We start from the raw sequence: 13,028 nt of genomic DNA, 5'->3' as shown, positions 1-13,028 counted from the left end.
CTTTCTCCTTAAAGCCTCCTCCACTCCTAAGTTCTTTATTATTATCAGTGACAACACCATCCTCCCAGCCCCTCAGATTTGCAAACTAGGAATCTTCCTTGACACTTCACTGTCTCTTTACCTTGCACATACAATAGTGAAGGCATGTTGATTTTACCTTTGCAATATCTATGTCAGTCCCACTCAGTAAACTTCATTGGCTCTCTATTGCTTCTAGAACAAAAGACAAAATTCTCCTTTTTTGATTGTTCAGAGCCCTTTATATACTACCCTTCTAGTTTCCACCTCCACCCCCCAATCTTTTTAGTCTTCTGACATCTTATATCCCCCATGTACTCTTTGATTCAGTGACATTGTCTTCCTTGCTGTTCTTAAATTCAACACACCATTTCCCAACTTGAGAGGGTTGTATTTTGCCTCTTTTTGTATTTCCAGCACTTATCACAGTTCTTGGCATACAGTAGCATCTTAAATATTTATTGGCTTACCAACTTACTAAAAGAGATCTACTAGATTGTCTCATAAGACCTCCCCGCCATCATATAGAAATTTGACAGATTTGTGGAATAAAGTTAACAGATTTGGATTAATGAAAAGATAATAATTTAGAGAGCTTGCCAGTGAGGACAGAAAAAGTGACCCCTAGTTTTCAACACTTTAGTAATTTTTTCAAAGCCAAAAACTGCTCATCTTAGGAGACTGAACTAAGAAAATATTGCACAATAGGACCTCACAGAATATATTGGGTACGTTGCACAAGATGATATTCAGAGTCTCATGCTTATAACTTTAGCCTATTAGGTCAGATTTGAAGTTTCCTTTTTTCATTAAATTTGAGTAGCTCTATCTGAGAAATATCTCAGTAGATTCTTATGGTGGTTCTGCTCTGATTTTTTTTTCCAGAGGTGGAAAAATATGATGAAAATCTCCATGAAAAGAGTAATGAACAGGATGGGACACCAACCCGATACTACTTTGAAAACCTCAAAATTAGTGTACCTCAGATCAAACTGAGTGTATTCACATCCAGCAAACTGCCTTTAGATCTCAAGGTAAGCTAGGATCTAAAAGTAACTGTGTGGATGAGTTTCAAAGTAGACTTTTCCATGGAAGAAACAAGTACATTGCTTTGTCTTCTGCTTTGTCTTCGTGGTATCTTCCTTTCTAGAAAATGTTTCTGTTCTTCCTTATAGATGGTTGTACCTTCTAGTCACTTCAGTAGATATCACATCCATATGATAGCTACATCAGGAAGCAAACAGAGCATGATCTTTGTTTTTTTTCAGTATCATCAAGAATTTATTTTAATGAATTTCTTGATATCAATCAATAAATATATAACAGGTTCTTGCCCTCTAGGAGCTTATGGAATCACAATTTTCAAACCATAGGGGACTTTTGGAAATCATGTAACCGGTGCTTCATTTTACCGATAAAGGGGCTTAAGCCCAAAAAAGTTCATTGACTTGCCTAAGGTCACACAGAGAGTTGGTGCTAGAATGTGAACTAAAAATCTGTCTTCTTGGGGGCCTGCTAGGTGGCTCAGTGGATTGAGAACCAGGCCTAGAGGCAGGAGGTCCTGGGTTCAAATCTGACCTCAGAGCCTTCCGAGCTGTTTCACCCTGGGCTAGTCACTTCCCTCCATTGTCTATCCATTATTGCTTTTCTACCAAGGAACCAACACAGTATTGATTCTAAGACAGAAAATAAGAGTTAAAAAAATGTTTTTATCTTCTTATGCAGTGTTCTTCCTTGGGCGACATATTGCCTCCTGGGTTTGCATCAAAGGGGCAGAAATCTTTGAGTGTTCAGTTAGGAATGTTCCAGGTTCTGGAGGCCCAAACCAGGGAATCTGTTAGTGCTTCTTCCATGAATCTGAGAATGCATGATGGTGCCTAAGTTGCACTGCTTCTTAATATGTTTTATTCCACTTTTCCCATGGATGCTTATACTAAACATGGGAGGGGGGAAACCATGGGAAAACCACTATCTTACTAACATCCACAAGTATCCACTTGACTTGTATAACCTTTCAGAATGAGTTTGTTTGATAAAGTGTATATTCCCCCCAGAACTCTCGGCATTCTCCCAGCAAACTAATGTCAGACACTTCCTGAGAATTGGGACTTCCTGTTTTTAAAATATCTTAGTAGGAAACTGAGACACCCATTCTAGCAGAAAATTTTTCTCAAGACTTCTGAAATACTATAATTTTCAATTGTTGAGGCAGGTCCAGCCATACAATTTTATATATAAATGTTAAAATGTGTTCTAAAGACAGGAAATCACTTGTTTAAGTGAAATGTTCCATCTAGGCACCAAGCCATACTGAAGAAATATTTGAAGATACTTTCTCTATTCATTGTTAAAAACATTAAATGGGATGATCATATGATGAAAAGGGTGTGTGTGTGTATAAGGGGAGATGGTGGAGGGAATAAACTCTGTACAGTGATATTTAGTGCTTCAAATAATCTAGAAGCCTCCATTATACTGTGTCTTCGTTTTTTGCTTCTTGGGCCTCAGGACTAATAAAATGACATCATTTCATTCTGAGATGAACATAGTAACATCATTTTGTTAGGATTTCCTAAGAAGGTAATGTGCTCTTTACAGATGAATATGTAATGGATAAAATTATGTGTTTCATAATAGCCTTAGGAAAATCTCATTCTTTCCTTGAAGAAGAAGCATTAGTTTGATGAAAAGTTAACTATGATTTTGGCACAATTATTCAATCTGATTCCCTTTATTCTAGGTCAGAGTAGGGTTGTTGTAAACCACAGACAGGAGATCCCTATAAATTTACATAGTTCATTGTCTTAATATAGGTCCTGAAGAACTCACAAAGTACTTTCACATATGGACATATTAGCCTGTGAATTAAGAAGGATAAATTACTATAGGTTCCATTTCACAAATGAAAAAACTGAGACCTGGAGTGGTTAGGGGATTTACTTAGTTCCCACAAATAGGTCATGGCTTAGTTACTTCTGGAACCTAAAGTTAAGTTAGTTCTTTCCATCAATTTATTCTATTATTGAAAAGCCCAAAGGAGGCCAAGACTCTTTAAAGGCTTTCACAGATATTGAAAATGGAAGGTGTTTCCCAACTTATAAAAGCTTATAACAGGCCTCTCTCCATTCTGAGGAGTTACAAAAGAAGAAATTTAATTGAGCAATGTAGTTTGGAAGAAAATCTAGTTTTAAATAGTTAGTGAGAAGGGGGGGTAAGGGGAAATTTTAAACAAAGACACTATTTAAAAAGCTCAGAAGTGTCTTCTCAAAGGCTTGAAATAATTTGTTGGAAAATTTCAGACTCTTAACTTTTTTTTTCTTCCCTTCCCTAAATAAAAACCAGATTTTTCACAAAAAAAAGTTCCAGCATTGTTAATTGTATTTCAGAGGGAGCAAGAGAGGGAAATATCCTTGCAGTTTTAAACACTCTCCCAAGAGGGAAATGGGCAAATACCCCATTTCACATAAACAGTCACTATGTACCATAAATAAACCTTTAAAGAATGAATTCCAGACAGTTTTGTTTAGCACAGAATAAACTAAGAAAGGAAAGGAGGTGGCCTAGCTCATGATCTCAAATCTTATGGCATATGAGCAGGTATTTCTTCCTAATTATAAAGCATTCATTTCTGGGGAGGTAGGAGGTAGACAGTTTCTTACTTTTATTAGGAACCTATATGCACAGAGCTGCTTTCTCTTAACATCCAGCATTTTATAACAGGAAACCGCCTGCTACTTGTTTAAATACATCAGATTTGTATACTACTGTGTTTGATCAGTCATTGGTTACTGCATAAAAAGGCCCTATTTAGCCATTCTGTCCCCATCATTCATGCACTTGAATTGACCAGGGATGCAATTGGAGTGACCTGTAGGTGGCAGAATACTTCATACTAGTGAGATGCATCCCAGCATCTTGAAATGGGTGGCCCAAAGTCTGTGGAGTGGGGAGAAGACCACAGTGGCCGATTATAACTTGGCCAAAGAGTCTTGGTTGGTTAATAAAGTGAGCATGTTTTGATGGTCCAAGAATTTTTACAGTATCAAAGAAGTACTGGGATGTTTGTTTATGTTTTTGCTGTGTATACTTCCTCTTCCAGTATTTGGTTTGAGGAAGTCACAGTAAAAAAACTTTCATGTTTTGACTTATTGTTCCTTATCTCACTTTCTGTCCTGTGATAAAAATAATTCTCTTTGAATCAGAGTAGAAAATAGAATTGGATTTGCTTGTAGACCTTTCTTCTATTCGATTTATTGTATAACGAACAGGAAAAATTAAGCCTTGGGTTCTCTCATTGCGAAATGAATTAAATCAGACCTCTCCCTTGCCTGCGTCTTTAATTGGTATTGTTAAACATGATCATGTGTGAAGATATTTTAACTCCTATAGAAGAAATGTGTTCTGTAAATTAAGATGGCAGAGTAACAAAACTACTAGTTATGTCCATGGTGCATAGTCAAATAAATGGCAGAAGTCAAAGGGCCACTGTGGTTATTAATGGATAGGATTCTATGTGCCTTGTAACTGCTCCGGAATCACTGTGTAGAGTTACCAGCAGAGCTTGTTCTCCTTCCCCTTCTCCTATTGTTCTGTTCAGAGTAACATCAACCTTCTGGTTCCCCAGAATCATCCATAGCTGCTCACTCTACCTGATTCTATCTTCAAATCTTGAATCTTACCATTTCTTCTCATTCACACGGGTACTTCTTGAATTCACGTTCTGGTCACCTCTTATGAGGACTATTGCAAGAGCCTCCTCACTATCTCTGGCCCTGAAGTTTTTCCCTTTTCCAGTCAATCTTCAACTCAGCCTTTAAAGTCTTAAAGTGTAGGACAAATTATGATTCTTCCATACTCAAGAAAGTCAAGTGGCTCCTTCTAGGATCAAACACAAACTCCTCTGTGTGGTCTAGAAAGTCCGATTCCAGCCTATCTTTGCAAATTTATTATATACTAGTATGTATCCTTTGCCATTTTGTATTCCAGCCTCACTTGTGACATCTCCCATTGCATAGGCTGCTCTTCATGCTTGGTATACAGTCTCTTCACCTCCCTAGCTTCCCTTTAAGCTCATTTGAGGCACCAGGAGACACTTGACTGATCTCCCTTCCAAAATTAACTTTATTTACTTTATGTGTGTGTATGTGTATAATTTCCTTTAATATAATATAAGAATAATATAATATGGGATGTTTCATCATGCTCCTTTCTTTCTTTTTTTTTTGTCTGCCTCTAGTGCTTGTCATAGTATCTAGTACAGAGGAAGTACCGTGTATGTGTGTGTGTGTGTGTGTGTGTGTGTGTGTGTGTGTGTGTGTGTGTGTTAGAATTGATACAAAGTATCACCTCCAAAGCAGAAGAGCAGTAATGGCTAGGCAGTTGGGGTTAAGCGATTTGCTCAGGGTCATACAACTACACAGTATCTTAGGCCAGATTTGAATGCAGGACCTCCCATCTGCAAGGTTGGCTCTCTATTCACTGAGCCACCTGGCTGCCCAAATATACTATTTTGGCTTGTTTAAAAAAAATTTCTGCTCCTCTCATATATTTTTAGAACAAGCTTGTATGGAGTACTGGATCTGAGGATATTGGGTGGATGACTTTTCCTGGGTTTTTGTAGCTAGGAAGTAGCAGAGGGCTTCCAAAGAATAGTCAGACTGTAGAGTGCAATTCATTTCTCATGATTAACTTGGACACAAATGGTGATTTCATAAGGAATCTAGAAAGTCTTTCTAAAGATTTCACAGTCTTAAACAATAAGCTGGAGACCTTAGACCTTACTGAGGAATAACAGGTACTAAAGGTTGCCTAAGTAATCAGGTACCACATATTGTTTGGCTTTACTTAAGCCTTTTTATGACAAGGGAGGATTCTGTTGGAGAAAATGAAAATTGTCATTATGAAATGTCCGTGATGTAAAAAAAAGTAAGAGGCATTTCTAAATCTAAAAAGTGTAAGATAATAGGTGGCTACTATGACCTTGTTGTTTTTAGGGGACACAAAGAAAGGCTTAAAATCACCCAAAAGAGATATAGAGTTTTCCTAAATGGAAGTTCGAAGGCACAAAGAGAGGAAGCAAAAGGTGGAGTTAAAAAACAAATGAACATGTCTTCTGTATGTGCATAGAATCTTGTGACCTGCTTGTGCAGAGCACATACGGATACTGGAAGGCAGGGATACATAAATAAGGGTAAATTTTAAACTGTGACATGGTTCTATAAGAATACTGCCAGGGTAAGCCAAGTTGGGGAGGTAACTTAAGACCAAAAATCAAAAGGCTTTGTCTTGGTTTTTAGCTACATGATGAAAAGAGGATAATCTTGCTAAAAATTGGAGCTTTCTAGAACTTCAGTAGTAGCAGAGAACCAGAAACAAAGTAGTTGCCCATTGATTTGGGATCTGGCTAAATAAGTTGTGGTACATGAATGTAATGAGTATTACTGCATGCATGAGAACGATGAGTATGCAGAATATATAGAGGCTTAGAAAACTCTTTATGAGCAAATAGAATGTGGAATGGAACCAAAAAAGCAACACACAATTACTGCAACAATATAAGTGGAAAGAGCAGCAGCGATTAAAGGATAAAAATTGAATACCCATGATATTAGAATGTTCAGGCATGTCCCAAATAAAAAGTGTTTATTTGGTATGGGATGCTTCATCATGCCATATTTGGCACGGTGGATATATTGGTTTTGCTGAACTGCCTTTCCCCCCTCTTTTAAAATTCATTGTTCTGAGAGATAGTTCTATAAAAGATGGCATTCTTAAAGAAGTGGAAGAGAAAGATGTATTGGGAAATGAAAGTGATATAAAAGCAAAAGATAGCAATAGAAATTTAAATGAAAACAGTGATTTTATAGTGCAGTGTCTACTCTAGTGAATTCCTCTTATCTAGACATCTTCAAGCAAAGACTTAATAACCCCCTCTTGGTGTAAGGATAATTTTAGGGTTGTGACTTAAATCTAAATTAGTTTTGGTCATCAGAGAAAATCCCAGATAAAATACCCAAGTCAGTTGGAAATTTATGGTAATTTTAATTAATATAGAGGGAAGGAATTAAGAAGAAGAGAGAGAAGAGGGTATAGGATTTCTTCTGCCTGGCCTGTGCCAGGGGAAGTTCAAAGACCTCTGCCACAAGATCTTTGAAGAAGATTAGAGGCTTTCTAAGAGGATAGTGTTTGGAAGGTAAAGGAGAAAGGAATCAGCCTAAACTCTGAGAGAGCTCAGTTAAGATGCCTCACCTGAACTAGGCTACTAAGCTTCTCCCAGTATAGTATCAAGGAAAACTCACCGCCAAACTGGACAATAGCTGCCGCCACACCAAGATGCCTAAATGCTCAGCACGTTGCCAGTCAGAGCCACCTCTCCACTGAAAGAGGCCGGAGAGAGAAAGTGACGTGAAATATATAGACAGTTTTTACATCACTTTCCTGCATCTTACATGTACCAATGGTAGCTTAAGCTTGACTTAGGACAGCCCAGGGGTCTGTCAGTTGTTTCTGATTTGTCATTTGCTAGCACATGTCTGTCATAGGCCATCCTCCTAAATACTTAATCCTTAAGTATGGGTGTAGATATTCCTGTTTTTGTTAGACTAAGTAGGGTGGAGTAATCTAAAATTCACACTGGTGTGTTATAGAGGATTCTTCTTTTGGGATGGATTAATGTAGTCACTGAGATCCCTTATAACTTTGAAATTCTATGATTCTTTTTATCATTGATTTAGCAATATGGTATGCAACTCCCTGAAAGCCATAATTGTAGTACTGCAAAAATCAGGGCTATGGACGAAAGAAGTAATTTCTTGTTTTTAATCAGGCCCTAAAAAGCACCTTGGGATTTCCACTCATTCGATTTGAAGATGCTGTAATCAACTTGGACCCATTTACCAGAGTTCACCCATATGAGACAAAAGAGTTTATCATTAATGATGTCCTCAAACACTTCCAAGAGGTAAGTACTGAGTACATGAAATATATTTGTATGTTAATGGTTTGGAGACTCTTTATTACCAAAGCAATAGAGTAGAAACCTGTTATAGCTTATAATCACATTCTTTCTAGCATTATTGATATGCCATGCATCAAATTATGCTTCTTGAAGAATAATAGGATTGCTTTTTTGTCCCCTGATACCAAAATTATAAGTGGCTTCCACTCTACTAGTTCTAAGTGTTGATGGTTTCCTTGGGGTTTGAAAGGTGGCATCAAAGCTAGTAGGTGCTTTGTTCTGTATTAGTTATAGGTCCACATTTATGTTGTATCCTTTTGCCTGGGAGAGAAGGCCTCTGGATGTTTGAAGGAAAGTGGACAAACCTCTACCCCCAATCTTCAAGATCTTTGCTCAATATTAGAAGTTAATTTAAAAATCAGCACTATGAAAACCAAATTCTACATTTTCTCTTTTGTGTTCATTATCTAGTCTAAAAAGAACAAATATGCCATAGAGCCTCAGTAAGCAGATAGTCAAGGTAATGTCAAACTTGTCAGCTATCACAGTGATAAGATAGCCCATCATTGGCCTTTTGTGGTACAATTTTTTCACTTTTTTCTTTTTTATGTATCTTGTCTAGTTGGTAATGTTTCCCTTGAGCTATAGGGGGAGCTACAAACCAAATATCAGCAGAGAACTATGGCTGGCAGGGGGTGGGTGGGTGGGAATGTGAAAATCAAATCTTGTGGAGTTAGGAGTAAGACAGAGCCTAAGATAGAGGTGAGTTTTGTGTCGTTGATCCATCAGTTGGGTAAGATGAGTACTCTATCTGAATAGCTTTTTTCCTCTTCTGTAACTACTGCTGATTTACCAATGGAAGATGGGGACATATAAAGTACAAACATGCAACTATATAACATGCTTATCATGTTCTTTGAGCCTATGTGCTAGCTGATTTTGTTCTACTAAGTTGTTTTAAAGAATAATTCTAAATTGCCTTTGTGCTAAAAGTGCACTTGGAAAATGGGGAAAGGGGCTAATTAACCTAGAGACTATGAAAGAAGTTCCCCTTATACCTGAAGAATATTTAGATATTTCTGTATTTCTGACATTTTAGTTTGGAGACACTGGGCTTAGTAAATTTAAATAGAAGTTGATCACATTTCTCTGTTATTATTTCAAAGGAACTCCTTAGTCAAGCTGCTCGAATACTGGGGTCAGTTGATTTCCTTGGCAATCCTATGGGGCTTCTGAATGATGTATCTGAAGGTGTTACTGGATTAATAAAGTATGGAAATGTTGGGGGCCTTATCCGAAATGTCACACATGGAGTATCAAACTCAGCTGCCAAGGTAAGAAAGCACAAGTGAAATGCCATTATAATAATCCTCTTGAGCCCACTTTACTTGATTGTACTATGCCTTTGTTGTAGTGAATAATTGGTAGCTAGAAATTACTTTTATAATAAGCAGTAGAACTTCTGAACATTAGAACTGATAAATAGTTTCTATTGAATGGTATCACTCATGAGCCTTTTCTCAACTAAACTTTCTAAACTATTAGGTGTTTTGTGATGATGCCTTTTTTAGAGTGGGTAACTTATGTGGATGTGATTTGGGGGGGAGGAGATGGAGTTGGATATTCAAGACAAGAGTGGGGTAAGGTTAATGAGGAATAATTGTTTTTTGATAACACAAAAACTATGAAAAACTCAACTCCCTTCTAATTTAAATCCAAACAGTAATTAGGTATCTTTTTTCTAAAGGGTCTGTTACTTGTCAGGGACCCAAGAAAACATTTTTAGTACCATGTTATTCATTATAGGGAATTTGTTGTAAAGTTCAACGCAATGTAGTTTCTTGGGCCATCCACAAAGGTGTAAAAATAGTGTGGTCTTATGAAATTCTTTATAATATTACAGAGATATATCCATATAATGTTGCTTCAACTCAAATCATTACACAATAACCTAAGACTGATTCATTCTCATGGAGATATGCAGACCAGTGGGCCAGTTGCTATAATGGTATATTAAAAAGGCTGAATTTAACGGAGCCTAGTTAAAAATCTGGTTCTACCATTTACTGCTTAAGTGACATTGAGCAAATTACTTCTTAGTCTGTCAGCTTTCTAATCTTCAAAATTAAGGGGTTGAAACAGTTGATTTCTAAGGTTTTTTCTGTATCTAAATCTTTGACCCTCTTTTCCTATGCTTTATAGATTCCGTGGCAGGAACTTAGTCTTTTCTTTAAGGGACTACCATAAAGCTTGGGGAGAAGATTGGGGGAAGATCCTTGTAAAGATTAAAATTAATATTCAACACTCAAAGTATTATTTTAATACTATTTATTAAAATCAACTTGAAACAAAGAGAAATTTTAAAAAAAGAAACAAAACTCTAGCAAATACCCAAAACACTCCCTCCTTACCACTTGTACCAGCCAGAGAGAGTGTGAGTGGAAAACGAAAACTCCAAAACCCCATCTCCTTGAGGAGATGCACAAACCGGAAAAGGAAAAAGGGATTGTGGGAAATAGTCTCTAGGGTTCAAGATTCTAAATCAATACATACTTTAGAGTTCTGTGTGGCCAACAAACCATAGTTGGAAAGCAGGAGGAACAGGACACTTTGGAGAACATAAGCCTGTGGAGACCAAGTTCATTTGCATAGTTTTATGATACCATGACTACTTGAATCTAGCTAATTTTCATGTTTGGTGGGGTGGGGTAAGGGACAGGGAAGAGCAACCTTTTCATCTTTAGAGAAAGACTGAAAGATGGAGACGGGAGAGAACAAGTGAATTTCTTAAAATTAGACAAGGGCTAACAACCCGAATTAATATATACCTTCTCCTTAGGTTAATTTTCACATTTTTCCTGAACCATAGTCCTTGGGACAGACTTTGGTGTAGGTATTATACAGATAAATGATTGTTACCACATACAATCATTGAATAGATTTCTTGATTCTATTTTTTTCATCTCTGAATCATTCCATGGTCTGATACACTTAAACATTCAGTTTTAGATTCTTGGTTTCAAGAAATAGTTATTTTACAATTTGAGCTAATGTAGGGAAGTTCATGGTCTCATGGTTTCTTCCTTTGGAAAAATACTTTGGTAGATCTTGGTTTCCATTTCATTTTGCAATGTGACTTAGTCCACATTGTACCTGGCTAGGTAAAGAACCCATCACATTGTATTGTGAGGACTAGAGGAGATGTATATGTGAAAACATCATAAAAAGACAAAGTGTTCTCCAGTTCTAGGACATTTACCTTTTGTTTATTCTTATTGTAAAATTGGAAGGAGAAAAACCTGTACTTTGACTTCTGTCATCATTGTTCAATGTTTAGGGGTACTAGGAGACCATTGTTTGTCTATAAAGTAAAAATCTAATCAGTTTTCACAGTGAGATAGACTCTGGAATGCTGAGAAAACTGATTTTGATCAGATTCTAACAGTTCCTTTGGATGTTTTTGGTTAGCAGTATAGTACCTATGAATCTGCCTATGAGAGTTTGATGGGAGACTCCTTATACATGTTTCTGTAAAAATCTCATTAATATCATTCTTTCTTTCCTAGTGTAAACCGATTTGTAGTGTTATTGGCATATCTGCCTCTGATCTTGGTTTAGGGATGTGGCTTGATCCATGAAAGCTGTCATATTTTCCTGAGAACAATATCAAGGCATATGTAACAGTGATATTATATTTAATTGGAAATCAGGCTTGTTTTTCTAGCAAATGTATAATTTGGCATTTATATTTTAGTTTATTGCTACAAAATACTTCACCAGTCAGGGCCTAGGTTCTCCAGAAATGCCTCGGTTTTCTGTGCAGAGTCCCCTACTTGAAATTTACTCCTTCATGTAGTCAGTGCCTCAACCTAGAGTGTGGTGGTCTTTGGGGCACACAGAAAAGCCAATTTACTTTTTTTTCAACATGTGGTTTAAACATTTTTTTTATTTGATCATTTTGCCTTTGATTAAAACATTGAGATCATAAGCTTAACTACTTTGGGTAATTGAGATGATTATATCTTGCTACAAAAGGAGCTAGATGTGTTAGAAAAAAATCAGCCAGGAAGTCTTCAAAATGAGAAAGCAAGCAAAATTGCAATTACCACTTAACATGGAAAAGGGTAGCTTCAGAGCTAGGCCGGTTGACTAAACACAAGTTTAGAGCCATCTATGATTAAGCATGTGGTGGGCCAAAGGGTCTAAATTTCCTTGTTGTTTTGTGGGCTAGAGTCAGACCTTTAATGTTGCTCTTGGGTAGTTTTTTGTTTGCTTTTTTGTGCACACAAAGGGAGTTTAAGGAAGTGCAAATGACCACAATAATCAAATGCTGGCCATGGGAAATATTCCATTAAAGAGGGACTGAATGCTAGTGATTAAAGAAATAAATCAGTCGGATAAGAGGACCCAGGGAGTCAGAAAATCATATAATGTTGAACCTTAAAAAATAATCTCTAATATCCATCTAGCTCCCAAGATGTGGTTTAGGGCAGTGATCCTCAAAATGTGTTCTAGAGATCCCTGGAAGAGCCTGATAGAGATCTGCAAGGTCAAAACTGTTTTCATAATTATTCAAAAATACTTTTGGGTCATCTGGATGGCTCAGTGGATTGAGAGCCAGGCCTAGAGACTGGAGGTCCTAGGTTCATATCTGACCGTAGACCCTCCTAGCTGTGTGACTCTGGGCAAGTCACTTAACCCCCATTGCCTAGTCCAGTGATCAGCAATCTTTTGAACTTAGTGTGTCAAAATTTGCCAAAAAAACAAGCATAACTCGAGTGGTGTGTCATTGCAAGAAAAAAACCATAATTTTGCGATATTATAGTTTAAATAACAAAAATGTATCATTGTAATATATAACTGAATTTAATAAACCAAAAACTAATTATTTAACTTACCTGTTTAGTGACTTCTTTGTTCATCTGTCAGTCAGTTTCTTTTGTTTGTCTTGATATTATTTAACTTGTATGGGCTACTGTGAACTAAGATAAGTGAGGGGGAGGGGGACTTCTTTAACTAACCTTCCTATTAGTGATTTTTTTGTTGCTGAATT

At 36.9% G+C, this 13,028-nt stretch overlaps 1 protein-coding gene across 6 annotated transcripts in view; it reads left to right on the top strand.

The window, feature by feature from the left end:
- VPS13D (vacuolar protein sorting 13 homolog D) overlaps window positions 1-13,028 on the top strand; it is a 415,828-nt gene that overhangs the window by 231,935 nt on the left and 170,865 nt on the right. For all 6 annotated transcript variants that reach the window (XM_007491757.3, XM_007491755.3, XM_016422198.2 and 3 more), the window contains 3 exons: window positions 904-1,052; window positions 7,844-7,978; window positions 9,142-9,309. In XM_007491757.3, the coding sequence (XP_007491819.2) occupies window positions 904-1,052; window positions 7,844-7,978; window positions 9,142-9,309 (452 nt within the window). The remainder of the gene's footprint in view (window positions 1-903; window positions 1,053-7,843; window positions 7,979-9,141; window positions 9,310-13,028) is intronic.

Source organism: Monodelphis domestica, chromosome 4 (assembly GCF_027887165.1).
Source record: "Monodelphis domestica isolate mMonDom1 chromosome 4, mMonDom1.pri, whole genome shotgun sequence".
Classification (NCBI taxonomy): Eukaryota; Metazoa; Chordata; class Mammalia; order Didelphimorphia; family Didelphidae; genus Monodelphis; species Monodelphis domestica.
The sequence above is the reverse complement of the archived record's forward strand: the minus strand, read 5'-3'. Positions and strand labels throughout refer to the sequence as shown.